We start from the raw sequence: 21,611 nt of genomic DNA on the forward strand, positions 1-21,611 counted from the left end.
CACTTACCCTAGGGATCTATCAACTGCTCATTTAGCAGGAACTTATGAGTAGTGACAATAAATCAATTCCAAATATGGAAATAGTTAATGTTTTTAATGAAGACTGGCTTATTGAAATATAATTTACATATAAAACTGTCCATCTGAAGATGCACAATTCTATGGATATTGACAAATACATAGTTATACAACCAGCACCCCAAGCAAGAAAGAATTTTCACTGTGTTAAAAAAGTTCCTCTGCACCTCTATAATCTTCTACCCCTAACGACCATTGATTTGCCCTCTGCCTAGATAGTTTTGTCTTTTCTATAATGTTGTACAAAGAAAGTCACATAATATGTGGCTTTTTGAGTCTAGCTTTTGGTTAGCATAATGCATCCAATTCATTCACCTGCTGCAAATGTCAACAGTTCCTTGTTTTGAAAGTACCACAACTTGTTCATCTGTTTCTCTGTTGGCAGGTCTTTGAGTTGCTACTAGTTTTGGAGGAATATGAAAAAAGCTGCTACAGATACTCCTGTACTGGCTTTTGTGTGTGTTAGTGGCTCCCCTTCTGTTGGGTAAATATATAGAAATGGGATTGCTGGTTGTTTGGTTAAATACATAGCAAATTTTACAGAATGTCAAAAGCCAGAAAGAGAACACTCCATTTTTGAAATTTCCGTAACATTTTGCCCACCAACTGTATGACAGTTCTAGTTGTCTTATATCCTTATCTGCACTTGGAATTTATCAATTAAACATTTTAAAACAAATTTTAGGGTATAGAGTTAAGTGGTAGAGTACTTGCCTATCATGTGAGGCCCTAGGTTTGATCCATGTCACTACATAAACAAACAAAAACTGTAACAATTTGTTGAAAAATTTTTCAATGATGCCAAATGGTTTTAATTTGTATTTCCTTCATGAACAATGACAACTCTTTGCATGTGCTTATTTAGCATCTCTGTATCTTTTTTATGAAATATTTTTAAAAATTTCCTAAATTTTTAATTACTGGGTTATTTTTCAGTATTGTGAATTCTTTACATATTTTAAATCCTAGTCTTTCATCAGATGTATTTTCTAAAGATGGCTTAAAAAATCCCTTTTGTTTCTTCTTTATAAGGGAGTCTTTCTTTTTCTCTATGACTTATACTAACATTTTGGCCATTATTTTAAGATCATGAGGCTGCAGCTGCCCCAGGGGTAGAACCACCAGCAATTCCTGAAATATTGGAACTTAGGTCGCTGGGAACCCAAGCAACCAGCTCGCCTCCCTGGAAAGTGACTGTGGCATCGCAGGCTGCAGCTGTCCCAGGGGGAGAACCACCAGTGACTCCTGAGATCCCCTCCATGTTGGGAATTAGGGTGTTGGAAAACCAAGCAATTAGCTCACCTCCCTGCTAAGCAATAGTGAGCCTATGGGCACACAGGCTAAGAATCACATCCTCCCACCCCCACGCCGTTAGCAAATGGAAGCCAGAGATCTGAGCATCTCTTGGGGAGGTTGACCATATGCAATATAGCAAATGAGGCTGATTGCCTTCTACCCTCTCTCTCTCTCTCTCTTTTTTTTTTTTATCTTTTTCTTTTTTATCGGTACCAGGGATCAAACTCACAACTGCCTGCTTGCAAGGCAGGCGCTTATGCTGCTGAGCTAAATCCCCAGCCCCTTATTTATTTATTTTTAAGAGCAGAAATACTTATTGAGAGAAAGAAAGCTTCAGTTTGAGAGAGAGACAGAAGGGGTCCCAAGTGGGTTGCCAAAGATTCAGTATTTTCTAGGGATTTTAATAGAGTAAAACCATGAAGTGAGGTAGGTCTAAAGTGAGGAAAACTGGGAACTTGCAAGGCAGATGGGCATGAGGTGAAACACAGCTCTTGTCAACCACTAAGTTTAGTTGTTCAGATAAAACTGACCAAACCAGGGACAAATGGGGAAGCCAGTCACATAGCAAGTGAGCATTCTTTACAGATCAGTGACTCTTTCTTTAGGGGGTTGGGATAGTGACTCCTGGCTTCTCAAGGTGATCCATACTTAATCTCTAAAGCTTATACTTAAGGGTGTGGTTGCATTTGTTTTGTCTTCTGTTTTGAGATCTGGCCCACAGCCAGAGGTGCCTGTCCTCCAAGGTCACAAGACATTTGGTCCTCTGTGCCAGCTTCTTTGAGGGGCTAGCCCTGGTCTGACTACCTAACTAGCTCAGCTGCCTGTAACATTCTAAAAGAATTTAAAATCTCTACTTTACAGTCAACTCCTATGGGTCGTTCTGAATAGGCTGATGCTAGAAGTAGGTAGCTATGTGGCTAGTGCTCAGATGCCAGAGTTAGGTGCTTGCTGGGGTGTGGCTTCATAGGGAATACACTGACTTCATCTCGTGTTTCCTCATTTACATGTGTGGGCAGTCATTTTATTTTTGCCTTGGAATATATGAAAACTCCATTTCTGTCTTTTAGCCTACAGTTTAAGTTCCATAAAGGAACCATCTCTGTATGTCTGCAACATAAGAACAGCTCTCTAGCAGGTGTGGTGGTGTACATCTGTAATCCCAACACTTGGGAGGCTGAGGCAAGAGGATCACTGCAAGTTCAAGGCCAGGTTGGGTTACACAGTGAGGTCAAGGCCAGTTTGAACTACACAGCTAGACCCTGTCTCAAAAACAAAATTAAAAAAAAAAAAAAGAATAGCTCTTTATATATGTAGTAGGTATGTGAACTTACATTTTCGGCAACTTAAAGTACTATAAATGAGAGAAAGTAACAGTTTTCTTAAGCAAAACAAGGGGTTCAATTTTCCTATCATTTTAGTTTTCCTCAGTGATGATACACTGCGTGTTTCCCTCACTTTCACAGTTCTTTACTTCATCTAGAATTAAACTAGTAACTCTAACCTAAAGTCATATTATCTTAGTGTTGCTCTTGTAAGCTTGTTTTTATCTGCTAGAAAAAGTATATTTTATCAGGTCAGCAAGAAAATGAAGACATTCATGTAGGAAATGAAAAAATGAAAATATAAATTTTCAAAAGTTGGTTATCTGTTCCAAAGATCTTGACTTACATTTGCATGCTGTTGGTTAAATTTGGGTGGGTTCTTTTCCTTATTAACACTTGATTCCTTAATTTCTCAGATGTACATACTATTTAAAGGCTTACGTCCTAGGTCCTGAGACATTATCAAAATTAGGAACCAGTCAAGAATCAACCAGAAAAACTGAAGCCCAAGAATGGTAATCTACAGTTCAATCTAAAAAGCTCTGGAAGCTCCTCCTTTCAACATTAATAATCAAATAATTCAATATTTCTGACTATGTACATTAGCGGGTAGATTGTATGATGATGGCTATTCTGAATGAGAAGGTACACAGCTAGATTTGGATTCATGCACAAGGGACATTTTCTAGAATGATGAACAGACAGAAGTCAGGTTTCTAAGCAGTCTCATTTTCCAAGTCTTTATCATATTCATGCAGCAGTCTGTACACAGCAAGGTCCCAGGTCTGTCTTCCTCCTAGAAAACACTGGAGGCCTTGCATTTCTAATCTACCAATGTGTGCAGTTCTTGCTGTTTTAAAATTTATGAGTATTTAGGGGGAACCTCTCTGACTTGAGAACATATTGGCTTGGTCTAATGCTTGGAGATTATTAAACTTGGAGCTATGCTCCACTATCAAGTCTACAGATTTTTTATTTAGAAGATATGGTGCTCTAAATGCACAAAGAGCTCCCTGTCACCTTCACATTAAAGCCCCTAGTGCCTGGTAAATGGAATTATATAGCTGTCATCTGCTTTCCCCAAAGTTTTAAGAGTACAATGGGCTCATTTTTTCACACTCCATCCCAGCTTCAGAACTAAGAGACCTACTTTGTATTGATTTAAGGTCTGAGAAATAAATAAACCTGCTTCACTGCTGTGATTCACAACAAATTCATGATACACTATTGCATGATATATTTCAAGCTCTTGCTCTGGCTCTCTTTTTCCTCTGGTGAGTGATGGGCGAGGTAAGAAGTAGTAGGGAGCTGCAAAGCTGACAGCCTGATGGTTATTGGAGATGGCTGCTGACTGCAAATCCAAGAGCAGACACTGTTGAAGGAGTATAGGATTTTTTCTAACTGGGGGGCAAGGGTGAGAAGCTAATTTACTTGAGTTTCAGGCTGGGGTTGGGAAAGAAGAAAGGTTGAAGGAGACAAGAGGGCTGACGGAATACCAACCTTCAAGTGAACACTGATCTGCAAAGACAGAGCTATGACCATGTGTAGCAAAAGAAAAATGAAGAAGCTGAGGAAATGACTGCTTAAAGAATCATGCTCACAGTCATATGTGGGCATTTAGATTGAGTTTGGGAGTTAAAGCTTTATTAGAGGTCAGAATTGCAGAGATCCTGCGTCCCACACAATGTGTGAGGCGGTGGCATTTCCTCAGACTAATACTCAGGTCACATCACAATTCTGAAGGTTGAAATGAACATAGTGGAGGCAGGGTAGAGTCATACAGGAGGGCCACAAAGAGAACAGAGGACAATAGATTCTAATAGTGTAGTGTCTTTTTGTGTATCCTCAAGCTTTAAATGTCTTAGTCCCATCACCTTTGCTGATTCTTCAAAAACGAGTTTCTGCTGTTACCCAAAAACACTCATCATTCAACCATGTATCATGGTCCCAACTTTCAACAAAACAGGTGACTGGAAAGCAAGAGATATAATTGGGCTCCAAAGTTTTGCCTGATACTATAAAATGAGATCCCTAAGGTTCCACAGCATATTTCAAGAAAGAATATTATGTTTTAACCATATCTTTTGTAATTACTACTTAATTCATACTTTCAACTGGTAACAATGCTTTTTATGAATCTATTTTCTTTTCTATCTTGAAATAGCATCTTTGTTTCATTTGTTTTGCAAATAAGACTAAACTCTGAAGGCAAAAGTACATGGGAAAAGACTGTGGGTCATTCAATTTCTCATAGGTCATTATCATAAAATTGGAAGGCTTTTTTGTTGATTTAGAACAGATGGCAAAAGTCATCAGTCTGTCTGTATAGGGAAATAGTTTTGGCCAAATAAAGGAAAATGTTATATGTGAAAGAATGGAATGGCTCAAGAAACACTGAGCCATTCCTTTAGCTGAAGTGTCCCAGAATAAGTAATGACTATTTGACAATGGCATCACAAAGGAAATTTAAACAATGGTTGGACTTTTGAGGATCCTTCTGCTCCCAACATTCACTATTTTATGGCTACTTATGATTGTGAACAAAAAACAGGTAGCATTTACTTTTTTGTAATCTGGATAAGAAATAAACTTTAAATCATGCTCTAATCTCACTAAGTAATAATTTTACATATAACTACATATAATTTCACTAATATATAATACCATAATATGTAACATCTTTTTAAATTCCTTTCCTTCAATTTTTCTTCACTTTGCCCTAGCTCAACATACCAATGACAGATCAACATACACCTTTATAGGATTACAGAATATTAGAAATTACAGGGCTGGGGATTTAGCTCAGTGACTCAAATGCTTGCCTAATAAGTTCAATCTCCAGTAACAAGAAAAAAAAGTTACAGGAAATTTATGATTAAAAAAATCCTTTGGTCAAACAAAAAAAATCCTCTTCTATTTTAAGGTTAAAAAAACATGTTATGCTTCCCCTAAACCGAGACTGCAATATTCTTAAGCCCTAAGTTGCTCACTAATAAATGGCAAGGAGGGGACTGATCAAAAGGTTTTTTTTGAATCTGTATTCAATGTTCCCAAGAAGGGCCTCAGAATTCTCACTTCATCTAGAAGCTTTGGGCTGGAACTTGAAGGTTCTCTCAAGTCCTTTATCCCTAAGCCACTAAATACATGTGGCACTTAAAGAAACTTCTGTGATGGAGTTCTGAAGGCAATTCCACACTGCAAGATCTCTAAACCAGTGCACTAAGGACCAGGCTGCTGGCAGGTCACCATGGCTCATTAATACAGATAATCAGACCTGGTATAGTATTCTAAAAAAACCTGTGGAATGTCAAACAAAAAACAAAACAATCCCCCCAAATGAGGACATATATACTCACATTTTTGTATATGTAGGGTGTAGGGCTTGAAAACTAAGGAGATCTGCCACTGCAATCCTTTTTTGAGAATGCATTCATACTAAGAAAGGCTTACTGAAAAGGAAAACTAAAATACCCTTTTTAAAAAGGACAGTGATCCCATCTGGGATGTATAGGGACTATTGTGAAAATAGGTATAGGGACTATTACGTATAGGGACTATTGTGAAAATAGGTAGTTAGGGACTTTTAAAAATGCAAATTGCAGGATTGATTCTCGGAGTGATTACAGGCCATTGTATCAACAAGTCCTTGGGGACTCTTATAGACAGATGACTAACACATATACTACCCCTATCATGACTGAACATGGTGCCTCTCATGTTAATGGCTTTCCAAAGTGTGTTAACTGTCTTTAGATAGCATCTATCGAGAAAGTTAATACATGAATGTACTGCCATGGTGAGGAATGTCACATAATATTTTCCTGAAGAAATTTTTGCCTTCAGAAAACCAGAGTATAGACAATACCATGTACATATTTCCTTCTCAGGAAATATGGACAATGAATGGCAATGAAAGGGCCCGAACTGCACTTCAGAGAAGACTACAACAGTAGTAATATTTTCCTGTAAAAAAATCATGGGCTGGGGATTTAGCTCAGCAGCATAAGCACTTGCCTAGCAAGTGCAAGGTTGTAAGTTCAATCCCTGGTCCCGAAAAAAGCAAAAAAAAAAAAAAAAAAGAAAGAAAGAAAGAAAAAAAATGTATAATTCTCACAACAACCCTGATAGTATAGTACTACAGTCACTTCTCATTTTATAGTTAATAAAACTAACCTGGAGAGGTTAAGTAAATTGCTCTAGGTCACACAATTAGTAGGTGGTAGAGCCAGGAATTAAATATAGGCAGCTGACTTTTACTTTTTTTTTTTTTGTGGTTTTCGTTTTTATCGGTACCAGGGATCGAACTCACGACTGCCTGCTTGCAAGGCAGGCGCTTATGCCGCTGAGCTAAATCCCCAGCCCCTGACTTTTAGTTTCTTTATGTTATATGAAAATGATATGCTGCCCATACCACTGTGAGAGCTAAATAATCTCTCCTTTCTCTCTTTAGCTTCCATGATTCTTATACACGTGTCACAGTCATAGGCACATGGGCACTGTGCAGTATAGGTTCTTAGGGTGATACAGGCTCATTTAGGGAAAAATTCTAGTACTGTGCCCAACAGGGCAAAATGTGACAATTGCGCATTTCACATTACACAGCTACCACAAATATATACAAGGAACCAGAGGGATCGAGAGAGGGATGTGACTTAGTTGTCAAAAGAAATATTAGCAGAGAAGCCCCCAAAGATCAAAGAGTCATTGCCACATAAAGCATACAGTTTTTCATTGGCAGATTCAATGGAAACAGAGGCTAGATATCACTAAGGGGGATACGATTATAATACTCTTTCCCCTTTTGCTAAAAGAAAAGCATAAATTTTAAAATGCATAACACAAGGAAGTCATACATGACCTCAAGAGTGTATCAAACACCCACACCATCACCACTGGCAGAAACCTTACCTTCACAGGAAGTTATAGAGGATGCCCATAAACTGCAGATTCTGATTTCTACATATAGAGTGGGTTCTCATTGAGTCTAGGGCACTGGGCTAAGAGCTAGCAGGTTCTAGCCTGTATCAGTATTTCCAAAGGATGCAGGTCCTTCAGTCTAGATGTTATCTGATGCTATGTTAAATATATGGAATAGAAACTGAGAGGAGGTATGATTGAGGAGAGAAATATGAATGTTATTACGAGGTTTAAGTGGCACTTGGACCTAGACATTTATGACTCTGCAAATCACCTCAGCTCCTTACAGGTCCACCTTGTCAATATCTCAAGCACACAGATTAATGCCTTTGCATGACAGTATGACTCCCTTCACATAGGATAGTTTGTCACCTCCATCAGGTATACCTCATCAGTGAAGTAATCTGAAAATTACTCAGTGAAGTAATCTGAAGAATATGCTGCCTACAGTTCCTAGAATTAGGAACCTATGGCTTACTATATTCAGCGATATAGAACAACAGGCCCATAAAAATGCTTCTAATTCATGTCGCCTCTCTCATGACATTTGAAAAAAGGAAATGATCAGATTGCTTTCTCTGTAGGTCTACTGGATACCAAGCATAGAGACCTGAGTCCTTCCCCAAGAAAACTTTGGGACATAAAATTCATGTTTTCACTCTGATCCAGTCTGTCAATTCTCTTTCAGTATTCTCATCTGTAAAATGGCCCAATACTATTAGCCCATCACAGAAGATAGCAAAGAATCAGATGTTCTTGATTTTGAGTTTAAAATAAGTCATCTGGGCTACCCTAGACATGAGATCATTGCCTTTTTTTTTTTTTTTTTTTGGTACTGGGTATTGAACTCATGACCTTGTGCTTGCCAAGCAGAAATCACTGCTTTCAATTCAATGTTCAAATCTGCACCACAACATTTAAGAAATCCAGAAACTATATTTCTCCTCAACCTGGTAATATAAATACTTTACAAGTAATGTTAGGCAACAAAGCAAGACAGATGCATAAACAAAATACAGATGCTGAGATCCACAGAGTAAAGGGAAAAATATAAATATGGGAAGTACTTTCTGATTTTGGGACAAAGGATACAGTAACAAAAGACAGTGCCCATGGATAAAACATGTACAATAAAACCATGGAAGATAGAAAAGGATACCAGAAAACTACCACATTCATATTTTATGTGCATGTTACTACTGTTAGCTATATCTATATCTATACATCTCTATATATGTAACTATATATGTATCTTTTAGAAAGTCAGAGCCTTTGGAGGGAAAAAAGTAGGAAGATGTAAACTAGTTAAGAACAAATTACTAGGGGCTGGGGATTTAGCTCAGTGGCATAAGCACCTGCCTTGCAAGCATGTGGTCGTGAGTTCGATCCTCAGTACTGATAAGAAAGAAAAAGACAAAAAAAAAAAAAAAAAACCCAAATTACTAAGTATCAGGTGTGTAAGAGATGGAATGTAACCATAAAAGCATGATGTACAAATGCAAAGTATTAGGTTGGGAATGTGTGCCTCTTCAGCTTCATATTTGCTAAAGAATAAACAACTGACATGTTGCTGTGTTACATAAGTATGATGTGTGGGCCAGGGATATAGCTCAATGGCATAAGTACTTGCCTGGCAAGCACAAAGTCCTGAGTTCAATCCCTGGTACAAAAAAAAAAGTATGATGTGTGCCATGTCACCCTTTCTCTTCAAATGAAACCTTGTTAAGTTAAATCAGTGATAGGGCTACAGCGGGTGGAAAGGGTTAGAGAAAAGCAGGGAAGAAGAAAGTTTTTAAAAAATCTCTGCCTCAGCAAAAGTTTTCATTAAAATTTTAGACAAATGATCCCTGTGTCCTTCTCTCTTGCTGCCTGGGGCTCCATGCTATTTCTATGCAAATAACAACCTCGTGGTTTATATCTTATTATTTCCACTGGAGCTGCAGCGACATGACCTGAGACATGTAAGAGGTGGGATGGGGTAGGGAGGGGGAAGTTGGAGCAGAGAGAAAGAGAGAACGAGAGAGGGAGAAAGAGAGAGAGAGATGGAGTGGGTGCTCACTCAAGTGTGAAAAAATACTGTCAGGAGTAAGCATCAAGAACAAAAAAAATTGCAGGGATAACGTGTTTATTTCAGTCTCCCACCCCCCATGCTCCTACCCCCCCCCCCGCAAACCAGCACCTTTTAAAATTCATTGGGCATCAGGCGATCATGCACAATCCATCTGCTTTCACTTTATCATTTGCATTTCATGCCTCCTGGCTTTTGATGTGCTGATACTTTGATGCAGTCAGGAGACGCGCATTATCATTATTTCAATTTTCAAAGGGGTCAACGGGATCGGCACTTGCACACACAAGATTTTTTTGCAGCAACCCCTGTGCCCCTCCCTTCTTATGCTTCACCTCAATGTTTAACATAAAGGATGAAGCCTCAGAAAGTTAAAGGTTAAATGTTTATAGTCTAAGATATATAAGCTTGCATATATGCTTGCCTACTTTTCTACTTTATATAGGAACACAAATACTATGAGCAAAATGGTCAAGGCTTAAAAGGGAGACTCTAGAGCATTTGAAACACACAAAGACTTTCCCACACATGGATACAGGGATGAGCAGATACAGGGATCTATAAGCAAGACACAGAAACAAAGAGACAGAAAGATCAGCACTCACACAGAAAGAGACATGTACTGAGAATGGCTTGTACACACCCACTAAGCGAAACAAAGATAACTGCAGAAAGAAAGACAAACCGAGACCTGAAAGACATCAGCACAGACAAGAGACAGAATATACACAATGAGTAGGACAGAGGAAGCAATCTGAGCATGGTAGTTCTGGAATAGTTTCCTTTTTCATACCTGATAAGCAAATAGACTAATAGGACATTCTTAATGAATGTGCATGAAATCAAGTGTCTTTGAGCAATATGACTCTATACTTAAGAGGTGCTGACATGAAGATAGTGAAGCAGGCAAAGCAGGATTAGGTAACATCTATAAATGATCACCCTCTTCAACTAAAAATGATCACATCCTTCTAGAAATGATCAGTGTTTGGTAAGTTACAACAATAGCTTGACTTTCTTTCCCTCTACTACTAGGCGTTTCCTTTAATCAGCAGCTCTGTAGACTAGGAAGGTGAATACACTGAATGTAATCTGAACAATTCAACAAAATTTTAAGAAAAATATTCCTAAACCTTTTTTTATGGCACCTATGAAATGGAACTGGTAAGTTTTCAGGCAAAAAACCCTCTAAGCCAACCAATTAAAATATCCCCAACGGGGGTTTAGCTCAGCGGCATGAGTGCCTGCTTGGCAAATGCAAGGTCATGAGTTCAATCCTTGGCACTAAAATACCCACCAAACCAACAATCTTTGATTTTTCTAATATTCTTTATCATATAGTATCTGTGTGTATATGTGTGTGTGTTTGTGTGTATGTATAAGAGAAACAGACAGACAGAGATAGAGACAGAGAGACAGAGAGGCTTAATGTAACAAGGTATTTTTCAGAAATTATCTCTGTATCCATATAGGAAAATATCACAGAAAACATTTTAAAATTCTATCCTTGTAGACAATGGCACCTAAAACTTTTCAATGTTCATCAATATCTTATCCTAACAGCAACTTAAAAAAAATTTTTTACGACTCTCAACTATTTCTCTCGTTGCAGTCATCTTTAGTAGCAGCAGTTCATAATCTTTATTTCTAGGCTATTCTCTAAAAAGAGGAAGACAGCTAAATTTGTTATTGTTAGCAGTACTCTGTCTTTGCTTGAAAAAGAAAGCAAATCCAAAGAATGACAGAGTTCATATGAAGGAATAGAACAAATTGTATCAAACAATATCTCTAATTTCTGGTATCTCTAAACAGCTAATTGGATCAAAAGAATTATGAACTTTTTCTAAATAGTAATGATACTTAGTGCCTAAACTTACATTTGAAAATCAGTGTTTGATAAAAACTTTCTGCTGGTCTCATAAATACAATACCCAACATGATTTAGTATATGAACAATTCTATAAGCTTAATCCCATCATATATTTTTGCCTCTAGACATCCTATCCCTAAAAATTGGTGAGGAACTGCATTATCTTTTGTATATTCTGGTTTTTTTGTATGGTTCTTTCTCAGATATCATTATCCCTTTCAGAAAAGCCCTTATGAACTTGGTGAATAAGGCATGAACTAAGCTGGTGTTGTAGTTGAGTGGTGGTATATGTTCTAGCATTCAGGAGGCCCTGGGTTCAACTCCCAGCACTGGAGAGAGCGGAGAAAAAAAATGAGTTGTAAAATAGCATAAGTCTTTCTGAGGAAGGAAAGATAAATGTCTATGGCATAGTCTTCCTCAACAAACCTATTTATGAGTTCATTCACCAATCTTCATACTTAAAGGACTACCACATATGCCCTTTTTAAAAGGAATATTCAAAACATTAAAATTAGATATTCTCAACACCTTTAATCAGTACTTCATTCACGTTGTAGACCCCAAATAGGACTTAGTAAACTGGATCCTGAGACAGCTCTGTGTGTGAAAACAGATTTCCTGATAAGAGTATTCATAAGTAAGAAAAATGGAGGGAGTAGGGACAGAACAGAAGCATTCAAATTCAAATAATTCTGTCTTCTGGAATGAGACTAAAATAAGTTTTTTGGAGCAAGGATTTTGTTGAATGAAAAGACAAAAAAGTCAATGGACAAGAATGACACGGGGAGAAGGGAAGAACAGACTGAGGGAAACATGGATTAAGTCATGTCGATCAGGATCTTGGACTACAAATTCATGACAATCTTCATAGGCTTTAACACAGTTCTCTCAAACTCTAGAAACTTACTTTGTTGAGGGCACCGGCTCCTGTTAAAATCAAGTGAGAATTCTCAACTTGGATGGTTCTCTGTCCTAGACGAACAAGGTAAGCCCCAATTCCAATGGCCCGGCATGTCACCTTAAAAAAAGAATAAATTCTGTGTGTCACATGTTTGTATCTTCTCAAACTACAAAAACCAAAGCATATATAAAATCTCTAAAATGTATATGAACAGAAATAAATTCTGCTTTTTGTGAAGTCTGTTTGAGTAATAATGATACCAAATAACATTCCTAGTCAAAGAAGAGACAAAATTCATCTAAAAATACCAGTAGCAGGATCTTCAATAATCATAGCCTGCTTACTTGCCCATTTCACAGATGACTGCCATCCCTATTATAGGTATGAGCAAGGAAAATACTAGGAAGACAAGAAATTCAAGCTAAAAGAAATTCAAGTTAAAAATCTGGTAGAACCAAGTGTGGTAGTGCATGCCTATAATCCTAGCACTTTGGAGGCTGAGGCAGGAGGATCACTGTAAACTGGAGGCCAGCCTGGGCTACATAGTTTAAAACTAGCTTTTATTACATCTACATAGTAAGACCCTGTCTCAAAAAAAAAAAAAAATCTGGAAGAATATTTAGAGAAATAAGTTACATTAAAGGATAAAATAACTTGGGAAGTTGAGTGAGGAGGACTGCCTTGAGTTCAAGACCAGCCCGGGCTAAATAAGTGAGTTCAAGGCCAGCCTACGTTACACATTGAGGTCATGTTTCAAAAAATACCCAAAAAGGCTAAAATAAATAGGTTTATTTGGAAAATCTGTTAATTGATATTGTTATATCTTGCCATTACCATGCATAATTAAAATAAAACTATAGATACATAATTTCCAAGAAATGATTTTGGGGCTGGGATTTAGCTCAGCAGTATAAGCTCCTGCCTGTCGAGTGTGAGGTCATGAGTTCGATCCCTGTTGTCACCTCCCCACCCCAAAGCAGAAAAGGTTTAGGCAAGGAATGGTGGTGCACATCTGTAAATCCAGCACTTGGGAGGCCGAGGCAAGTGGATTGTTGTGAATATGAGGCCAGCTTGGGTTACATAGTATGTTCAAGGCTAGCCTGAACTGCATAGAGGGACCTTGTCTAAAAAAACAAACAAGGAAAGAAAAAAAAAAAAGGAAAACAAGAAATGCTTTCATTTGGGACTGAGTAACAGTGATGGCAGAAATAAACTTAGTCACACAGCCAGCTCTTCAGAAATTTCACATTCTGGGGCCTAGTGATATAGGTAGGTAGTATAATACTTGTATAGTACATGCAAAACTCTGAGTTTGGTTCCAAATTCTGGGTGCAGGCAGGCGGGAGGGGGAGGAGGATCATATTCTGGGAATATTTACCAGGCTGATGGTGATGATTTCATCATAGGCCAATGAAGATTCTCCAGCAATCATCCCTGAACCTCGAAGGTTTTCTGCTCCAAGTCCCTCTTCTTTTCCAATAATATCTGTTATCTTGTACCTATTATAGTCATGCCAAAGCATAAAAAAAATTAAGCACAGTAACAACAATCTATTAAGTGGAAAATAATCACTAAAAGACAACTAAAAGCATATTAAAAATTTGTAGTTAACACAAAGATCTTGAAGTCTTTAATATTCTTCATTTATATGTCTTTCTTAAGTTTGGTTCTATATTGTCTGGATTTAGTATAACAGAAAACGCAGTATCTGTGCTTAAGCAAATTGGTTTAAATCCTTTTTCTGATATATGCAGTGATGTAACTCTGGAGTAATAACTTCTATAGCACGAGGATAATATTACCTACCTTTAAGAGCTGACATGGGAATTAAAGCAACAAGGAGAAAGCTTGACCTAAATGACCATCAGATTTTTAGATACCTTTTCTACTTTTCAGAACAAGTTTCTTGAAAGCAGGGTCAATGTATATTTCTATAATAAGCAATAGCAATTAAATCAAACTTTTGACAATTTATACAGGAATTAAAAAACTCAAAGGAGTAGTGGAAATGCTCAATTTAGTTTCCCAAGCCAAAAATTCTTTTCTTCCAAGATAAGAAAGAAGAGAAAGGTCAAAATATATACTTTCATTTTTGCTCTTTCATAATTATCAAGTGTATACATGAGGGTTCTTTGCTACAGTTCTCTGGAGGGGTAGGTAGAATGTGTGTAGAAGTGAAATGCTGGCCAAGTTGTCCAAAAGCATCTTGTGGGTCTACTGGGAGTCACTCATCTGTCTTTCTGGCAGGGGATTAGGAGTGATAGCTGATAATGGGAAATGGGAGATGGGGAATGCAACTAATAAAAGACAGGAAGAATACAAAGTTAGAAGTAGAAATGAGCATATATTATTTATTGTTCCATGTATACTCGAAGGCTTGGCACTGGGCACAATTTTACAAATTGAAATAATAAATAAGTATCCCATAGTGGCTTTTAAACTATTTCCTCCTATCATATTTCTCTACACCCTTCTTTTTGTCCAGCCCTCCATTAATTCCACTTCTTTGCCCTTACTATTGGTCTGAGTCTTTGCATTACTGCTTCTGAGATTCTCCTAGCTTTCATTTTTAGCCTCTCCTAATATTTGATGATTCTCCTATTCTTCCTTTTGTTTTATATCTAGACCTTAAGAGTCTAGAGTTATGTTTTAGATGAAGATAATATTCCTTAAGGAGTTAATGAACTACAATCATTTGAGGAGTAAAGTGTTCTTTTTATAAGGTATACATGTCACATAGTCACAAACTCATGAGCCCAGTCAGCTTTTCGTGTAAAGCATATTCTTGCCATGTAAAGGTTGCAGATTACTTCAAAGGTGTTCATGGTTTGTTAAGTGACACCTCCCTTTGTATTACATGAAAAAGAATTAAAAGTTCCCATTTTATGCTTTCTGACCTGAGTCTTCTATAAATGGGGCTATCATTTTTTGAAGTAGAACTAAATCTTAATATGATAATAAGCATTTATATAGTGTATTATAATGAACAATACAATTATGTACATGATTTTTGATCTTACAACAATCCAACGTGATAAGGAATATCATTTTCATTATTATACACAGTAATGATAACAACCAGGATATTCAATTGTTTATTCTGTGCTAAGCGTCTTGGTTCATCTTTCAGATAGGAAATCTCAAAGAAAAAAAATGACTTTTTAAAAAAAAACAGAATCATATACAAAACTAACAGCTTTACAAAAGCCAGTAGTGAAGTAGTTAAAAATATATGTAACAGGAAAAAAATAGTATGTAGATTAGCAATTCAGAAATAAACACAAAGACAGCAGCGCATCAAACCTCAATGTGTTCCAGGATACCACAGTGAACTCCTAAGGATATTGCAAGATACTTTTAACTTTTCTTTTTTGGTATTGGGGATCAAACTCATGACCTTGTGCTTGCCAGACAGGCGCTTATGCCGCTGAGCTAAATCCCCAGCCTGATACTTTTAATTTTTGAGAGAAACATTATATGACATTTGATATCTGTTAAACTCATGTGAATGACTAGTTTTAGGCAAGGCAAGGTTTAGCATGAGATAGTCTACATTCTTTTGACAGCGTCCTATCTTTACAAAACCAGGTTATGGCAGGTTGTGGGAGAAAACCAAGCTCTACACAAAAAAATCAATGAAAAACAAGAAATAAGGGTGGCCATATCTATGGTTGTTCTAGAACTGGGGCTATTATATAGATACAAACCCATTAGTGAGTAAATAATTATTTAAGAATAAAATAGTATTTTAAATTTACATGTATTATTCTATTTGAAAATTAAGTTGTTAGGATATAAGCATAAAGTTATTTGAGTTTACTCACTTAACTGGCAAAAATATAGTATTAATTAAATTCTTTAGCCCTAGGGGTTCTGTGAAAAAATTATTGGGTGACCAAGGGCACCATGAAGCAACAAAGTTTGGGAACCTCTGGCATAGACTACATGATTTTTTTTTTTTTTTTTTTTGTCTTTTTCATTTTTACCGGTGCCGGGGATCGAACTCACGACCGCCTGCTTCCAAGGCAGGTGCTTATGCCGCTGAGCTAAATCCCCAGCCCTGGCATAGACTACATGGAAAAAAACTACAACCTTAAAAGCAAACACTTGAATACACAGAAAAACATATTATGTTTCTTTGGAGAAGAGTCAGTATGAGGAGAAGAAGAGTTTATATTAGGAAGAAATCAGATTTTCATAGGTTAATATGTAATTCTAATGTGATCAGAATAAAAACATTATGAAATGTTTTGGGGAACTAATTTTTTTTGGGGGGGAACTAATTTTTAAAAAACGATCCTATATATATAAAAAAAAAGAGCAAAAATAACTAGAAAGACACGGGGGAAAATTAAGAACATAAGAAATCTGCCTCACTAGAATAGTTAAAACAGCATGTCATTAGCACAAAAAGAGATAGAACAAAAAAATAAGAACATGAATTATGCAATAAATAGTGTTGGAGGAATTAACATTCTAGGAACTACTTGCAAAGAGATTATAAAAACGTTCAGCTTCACTGGTAATCAAAAATACAAGTTAAAATAACAAGTGCTGTTTTATCCTACTTTATTAATTGACAATAATCAATGTTGGCAAGGATAGAGAAAATTAAAAGAGATGAAACAAGCACTATCACATACTATGAACTAGGACTAAAGTAGATCTTGGAAGAACAATTTGAAATTATTTTTTAAATCCTTAAAGATGGATTTTTTTGTTTTTCAGTATTGAGTGTTGAACTCAGGAAGCACTGAGTTATATCCCCCAATCCTTTTTAAAATTTTGTTTTGAGAATAAATTTCTCTAAGTTGAAAAGTCTGACCTCAAACTTGTGATCTTTCTGCCTCAGCCTCCCAGTAGCTAGGAGAATAGATGTGTTACCACGCTCAATGGAAATATTTCTTAACCAGTAATTCCAGTTCTAGGAATTAACCTACAGGATATAATCAAAGATACTATTTAACAATTTCACAAATGAATCTTCAGCTCAGGGTTATAATAGTGAAAAACTGGAAATAGCTTAAATGTTCAAATATGATATATTTATTATGATGAAGTACTATGAAATCATTTAGCTTTCATATATTCAAATATTTTAGACCAGGCATGGTGGTGCATGCCTATAATCCCAGCACTCAAGTAGGACAATTGCTATGAGTTCAAGTCCTGTTTGGGCTACCAGTGAGTTCAAGGGCAGCCTGAACTATAAGTGAGACCTTGTCTCAAAAGAAAATTTTAAGAATATAAAAATTTCTCTAGAAATAGATTTTAGTGAACAAAATAAATTTAAAGAAAAATCTTATTATAATCCCAATTATTTTGAAAAAAAGGTATGAATATAGAAAAGACAGAATATGTAAATTCATAATTGAGGCCTCAGGATCAGACTGTGCTGACTTTTTTCTTCTTAATTGTTTACAGGTTTTTATTATTCTAAAATGAATAGGTATTATAAACACAATTTTAAAACCTTAATCAATAATAAAGTCTTTCAGCTATTAAGTGGTAGAGCTAAAATAAAAATCTAAGACATCTAAATTTTGTAACAAGTAATCTTCACTGCTCTTCAAGGTCATGATTAGCAGAATGGTAGAGAAAAAAAAAGAATATATTCTCTTTTCTTTAGTCATAGCCAAATTATTTTGATATCTAAACACTTACCTGGATTCTCCTTCATCTTCCACATGTTCACAATAGACAGAGTTGAGAGCACTGACTCTCTTATAATCTTGAGGGGTCAAATATAAATACTTGTATCCCTGTGAAGTGCAGATAGGTCTTGTTATTGTCACATAACCAGAAGACACAGCAAAGCATGCATAATGAGACTTTTTCCAAAGTAGCTTTACATTGCCGTATCACTTCTCAGAGTTATCATCTAATAGGATATTAGCATAGATCTCCTTTGAAAGATATAAGTATTTATTTTTTGTTACTGATACCTGTTCTGGAAACAAGATACCATGTAGTTGCAACTCCAAGTATATTTTATTGATTTCAACTCAACAGGGGTAAAGAGTCATTTTTAGATCTTTAGTGACATCTCTATTAAAGATATTAACACAAAATTAAACACTTCAGCAAATTGCTATTCTTCACTCTCTCAAATCTATGTATTAAAAAAGTCAAATCTACAGTATATCTCATTACCTATCATATACATGGGTAAGTAATAACAGGATTATAAATCTAGTTTATTCAAAATTTAGAAATCACTGAAAACTAAAAACAAAACAAAATATTAAAAATCAGAAATATATAGTGATGATAGTGACCTCTAAACTCATCTCTTTTTCTTTTTTCAATAAATAACTCCTAATTACACTTATAACACTATACCACCATTTCATAATTAATTTACTTGCATACATATCCATACTGTATTCTTACACAAAGTATAGTGACATGGTATGAATCTAACATGCTGTATACAATTTAGTAGTTTTTAGTATATTCTGATGTTTTTAGTATATTCTGATGAAAGCACTCTAATTCTCCTCCAAAAACCTCATAAATATTAGCAGTCACTAGCAATTTCCACATATTTTTTGAATGAATTTTAATGAACTGTAAGCTATATGCAATAAACTTTATCATCTTTAAGTGTTACAATTTGATGAGTTCTGAACATTGTATATAACCACTACCACATTCAAAATATAGTATATTTCTATCACACCCTGAAACAATCTTACATGTAAGATTTACATTGTAAAGATGTTAAAGACACCAAAGAAAACTAAGAAAAGAGCCAGCAAGGTAGAAAGATAAAAAGGCAATCTTGAGGTCATGAAGCCAACAAGAGAAAGTAATTCAAAGATGGAGTTATCAAATGTGTCACATGTCATCAGATAACTAAGATGAGGACTGAGAATTCATGTGAATTTATATGAAACACTGGTGACTGTGACAAAAGCAACTATAGTGGAACGGAGAAGAGTCACTGAAGTGGGCTCAAGAGGGAACAAGAGAAGAGTACATGGAGATCACAAGAATGGAAAACCCTTTTGCCCCTTTAGTTCTACAGATTGGACCCAGGGTGTCAGCCATGCTAAGCAAATATTCTACCACTGAGCCACTCCTCTAGTCTTTTTTTCATTTGATCTGAAAACAGAATCCTGTTAAGTTACACATGTTGGTCTCAAATTTGCAGTCCTTTCTTCTTAGTCTCCCTAGTAGCTCACATTACAGAGGTGTGATTCTGTGCCTGGCCCAGAATAGGCAACTACTTTAAGAAGGGAAAGAAAGCAGAATAAGGTTAGTGACTCAAGGGTAAGTGCTTGTATGCAGAAAATCGTAAATCTGGAAAAAATGGAAAAGGCAGTAATGCAATAAAGAGGCAAAAGAAGTGTTTGTCTACATATGTAAGTTGACAAGGAGGGAGATGATCAAGTGTAGAAGGATGGCCTTGAAGTGGAGGAGGAATTGTTTATCCAAAGCACAGGAGAGAAAGCAGAGAGCAAGGGAACAGATGTAAGTTTGTAGAGCTTTCTTCTGTTTCCTTCTGTTTCTCAGTAAACAGGGAACTGAGGTCTAACACTGGCTCAGAGGGAGAATGGGAGAGGGGAGAGATACTAAGAGGGTTTGAGGAGAAAGAAGATGTGAAAGTGCCATGCAGGAGTTTGGTAAGCTTGAATTAAAGTAAGATCAGTCAACACAACTGCATGTTTTTGTCTCAGCTGTCAGCTGTACAGGTACACACATGAAGTCAGAGAGTGAATTTAAACAAGGTTTTTATAAAGGCTCAAACTAAGCAGAATGAAGGGAGAAACAAAAAAAAAAGTTGAGGGTCAGATTATAATGGCTAACCTTGGAATTGAAGCTAAATAAGAACAAGATGTAGGGAGAGAGTGAAAAACAGATGGAGGGGTGGCAAATAAAGGGATGCTTGAAACTGAGATTATGAGAAATGAGAAGCTGAGCCAGGCTGGCGGACAGGACCATCAGAAGAGAAGAAGTCAAGGATCCAAGAGAAAGCAGATTATGGAAGGATTATGTGGATAAAGCACTGACAAGAATTACTATATGACTAACAGCACTGGATAAAGCAACAATTTTCCAGGAACTAAAAGATACAAATAACAATGGGTTGTGGCCAAAGTGTGGAGGGACACAGTAAGGAACAATGATAGGACAATAGCACAGTCTAATGACATGAGATTCAAAGATGTGATCTCTCAGGAAGAGGGGAGAAAGAGTCTGGAAGTAGCAATGAGGTTCCAAGAAAACTGGATTCCCTCTCCAGGTTCTGTAAAAAGGAAAGAGAAAAATCAGTCACCACTTAAGAAGGCTACAAGGGAAACCAAGTCTTTGAAAGAGAGGTTTCAAATATGGGAAGCAAGTTGGAGGAGAAGAAAATACAAGGGATTTGTTGATGACTGGTTTAATCCTAAAAGCCAGAGTAGAATAATTTAGAGATATGTATTTTAAGTTTTTCATGTCTTATGCTAAATGCATTCCTATCATTTCACCTAATGTTTGACAAAAAAAAATAGACATTTATTTCAAAGCTGGAGGAAAAACCAGACGAACATATTAAGAAACCATTTGTCTCAAAGACAGTGTCTTAATGAAATTTCATAAATAACTTTATTGATTTAACTTTCATTATAAGAACTGACTTTCAAATTTAAACTTCCTCTCCCCTACTTTTACACACACACACACACACACACACACACACACACACACACACAGTGTACTAAAGTATTGTCTCTTTTTAATCTATACCTTGTAAGGATCCTCAGGATCTACCCAGGCCACATGAAACATATGGCGGATTTCTTCTGCGAGTCCAATTCTTGCTCCACTGTTGGCTGCTACATAGATGCGTGGAATACCCTCTGCCCGGGCAAGTTCAGAAGCTCTGAGAAACAGCAAATCCTCCTGGGGCCCAAAGGACCCAATTCGGTATGTGATGTCATTTCCAATAACAATGATATCCCGGCCTTCTGGATACTCAGGACTTTTGAGGGTCATTTTCCAAGCTACCATGCCAATCTGCAAAGTATAAAACAAGTGAATATAAGCCTCTTACAGGAAGATTTTTTTTTTTTTTTTTTTTTTTTTTTTTTGTAGCCAGGATTGAATTCATGACCTCACACTTGTTAGGCAGGTGCTTATACCACTGAGCTAAATCCCTGGCCCTGGGAAAAG

At 36.5% G+C, this 21,611-nt stretch overlaps 1 protein-coding gene across 5 annotated transcripts in view; it reads right to left on the reverse strand.

Annotated features, from left to right (window-relative positions):
* Positions 1 to 21,611, reverse strand: part of Acaca (acetyl-CoA carboxylase alpha) — a 308,031-nt gene that overhangs the window by 48,942 nt on the left and 237,478 nt on the right. For all 5 annotated transcript variants that reach the window (XM_013152137.3, XM_005003514.4, XM_003469462.5 and 2 more), the window contains 4 exons: positions 21,186 to 21,455; positions 18,117 to 18,214; positions 13,831 to 13,951; positions 12,459 to 12,569 (listed from right to left, as the gene is read on the reverse strand). In XM_013152137.3, coding sequence (XP_013007591.1) covers positions 12,459 to 12,569; positions 13,831 to 13,951; positions 18,117 to 18,214; positions 21,186 to 21,455 — 600 coding nt within the window. The remainder of the gene's footprint in view (positions 1 to 12,458; positions 12,570 to 13,830; positions 13,952 to 18,116; positions 18,215 to 21,185; positions 21,456 to 21,611) is intronic.

This window comes from Cavia porcellus, unplaced genomic scaffold, assembly GCF_034190915.1.
Source record: "Cavia porcellus strain 051 isolate PalLab524CR breed Dunkin Hartley unplaced genomic scaffold, mCavPor4.1 scaffold_6, whole genome shotgun sequence".
Classification (NCBI taxonomy): domain Eukaryota; kingdom Metazoa; phylum Chordata; class Mammalia; order Rodentia; family Caviidae; genus Cavia; species Cavia porcellus.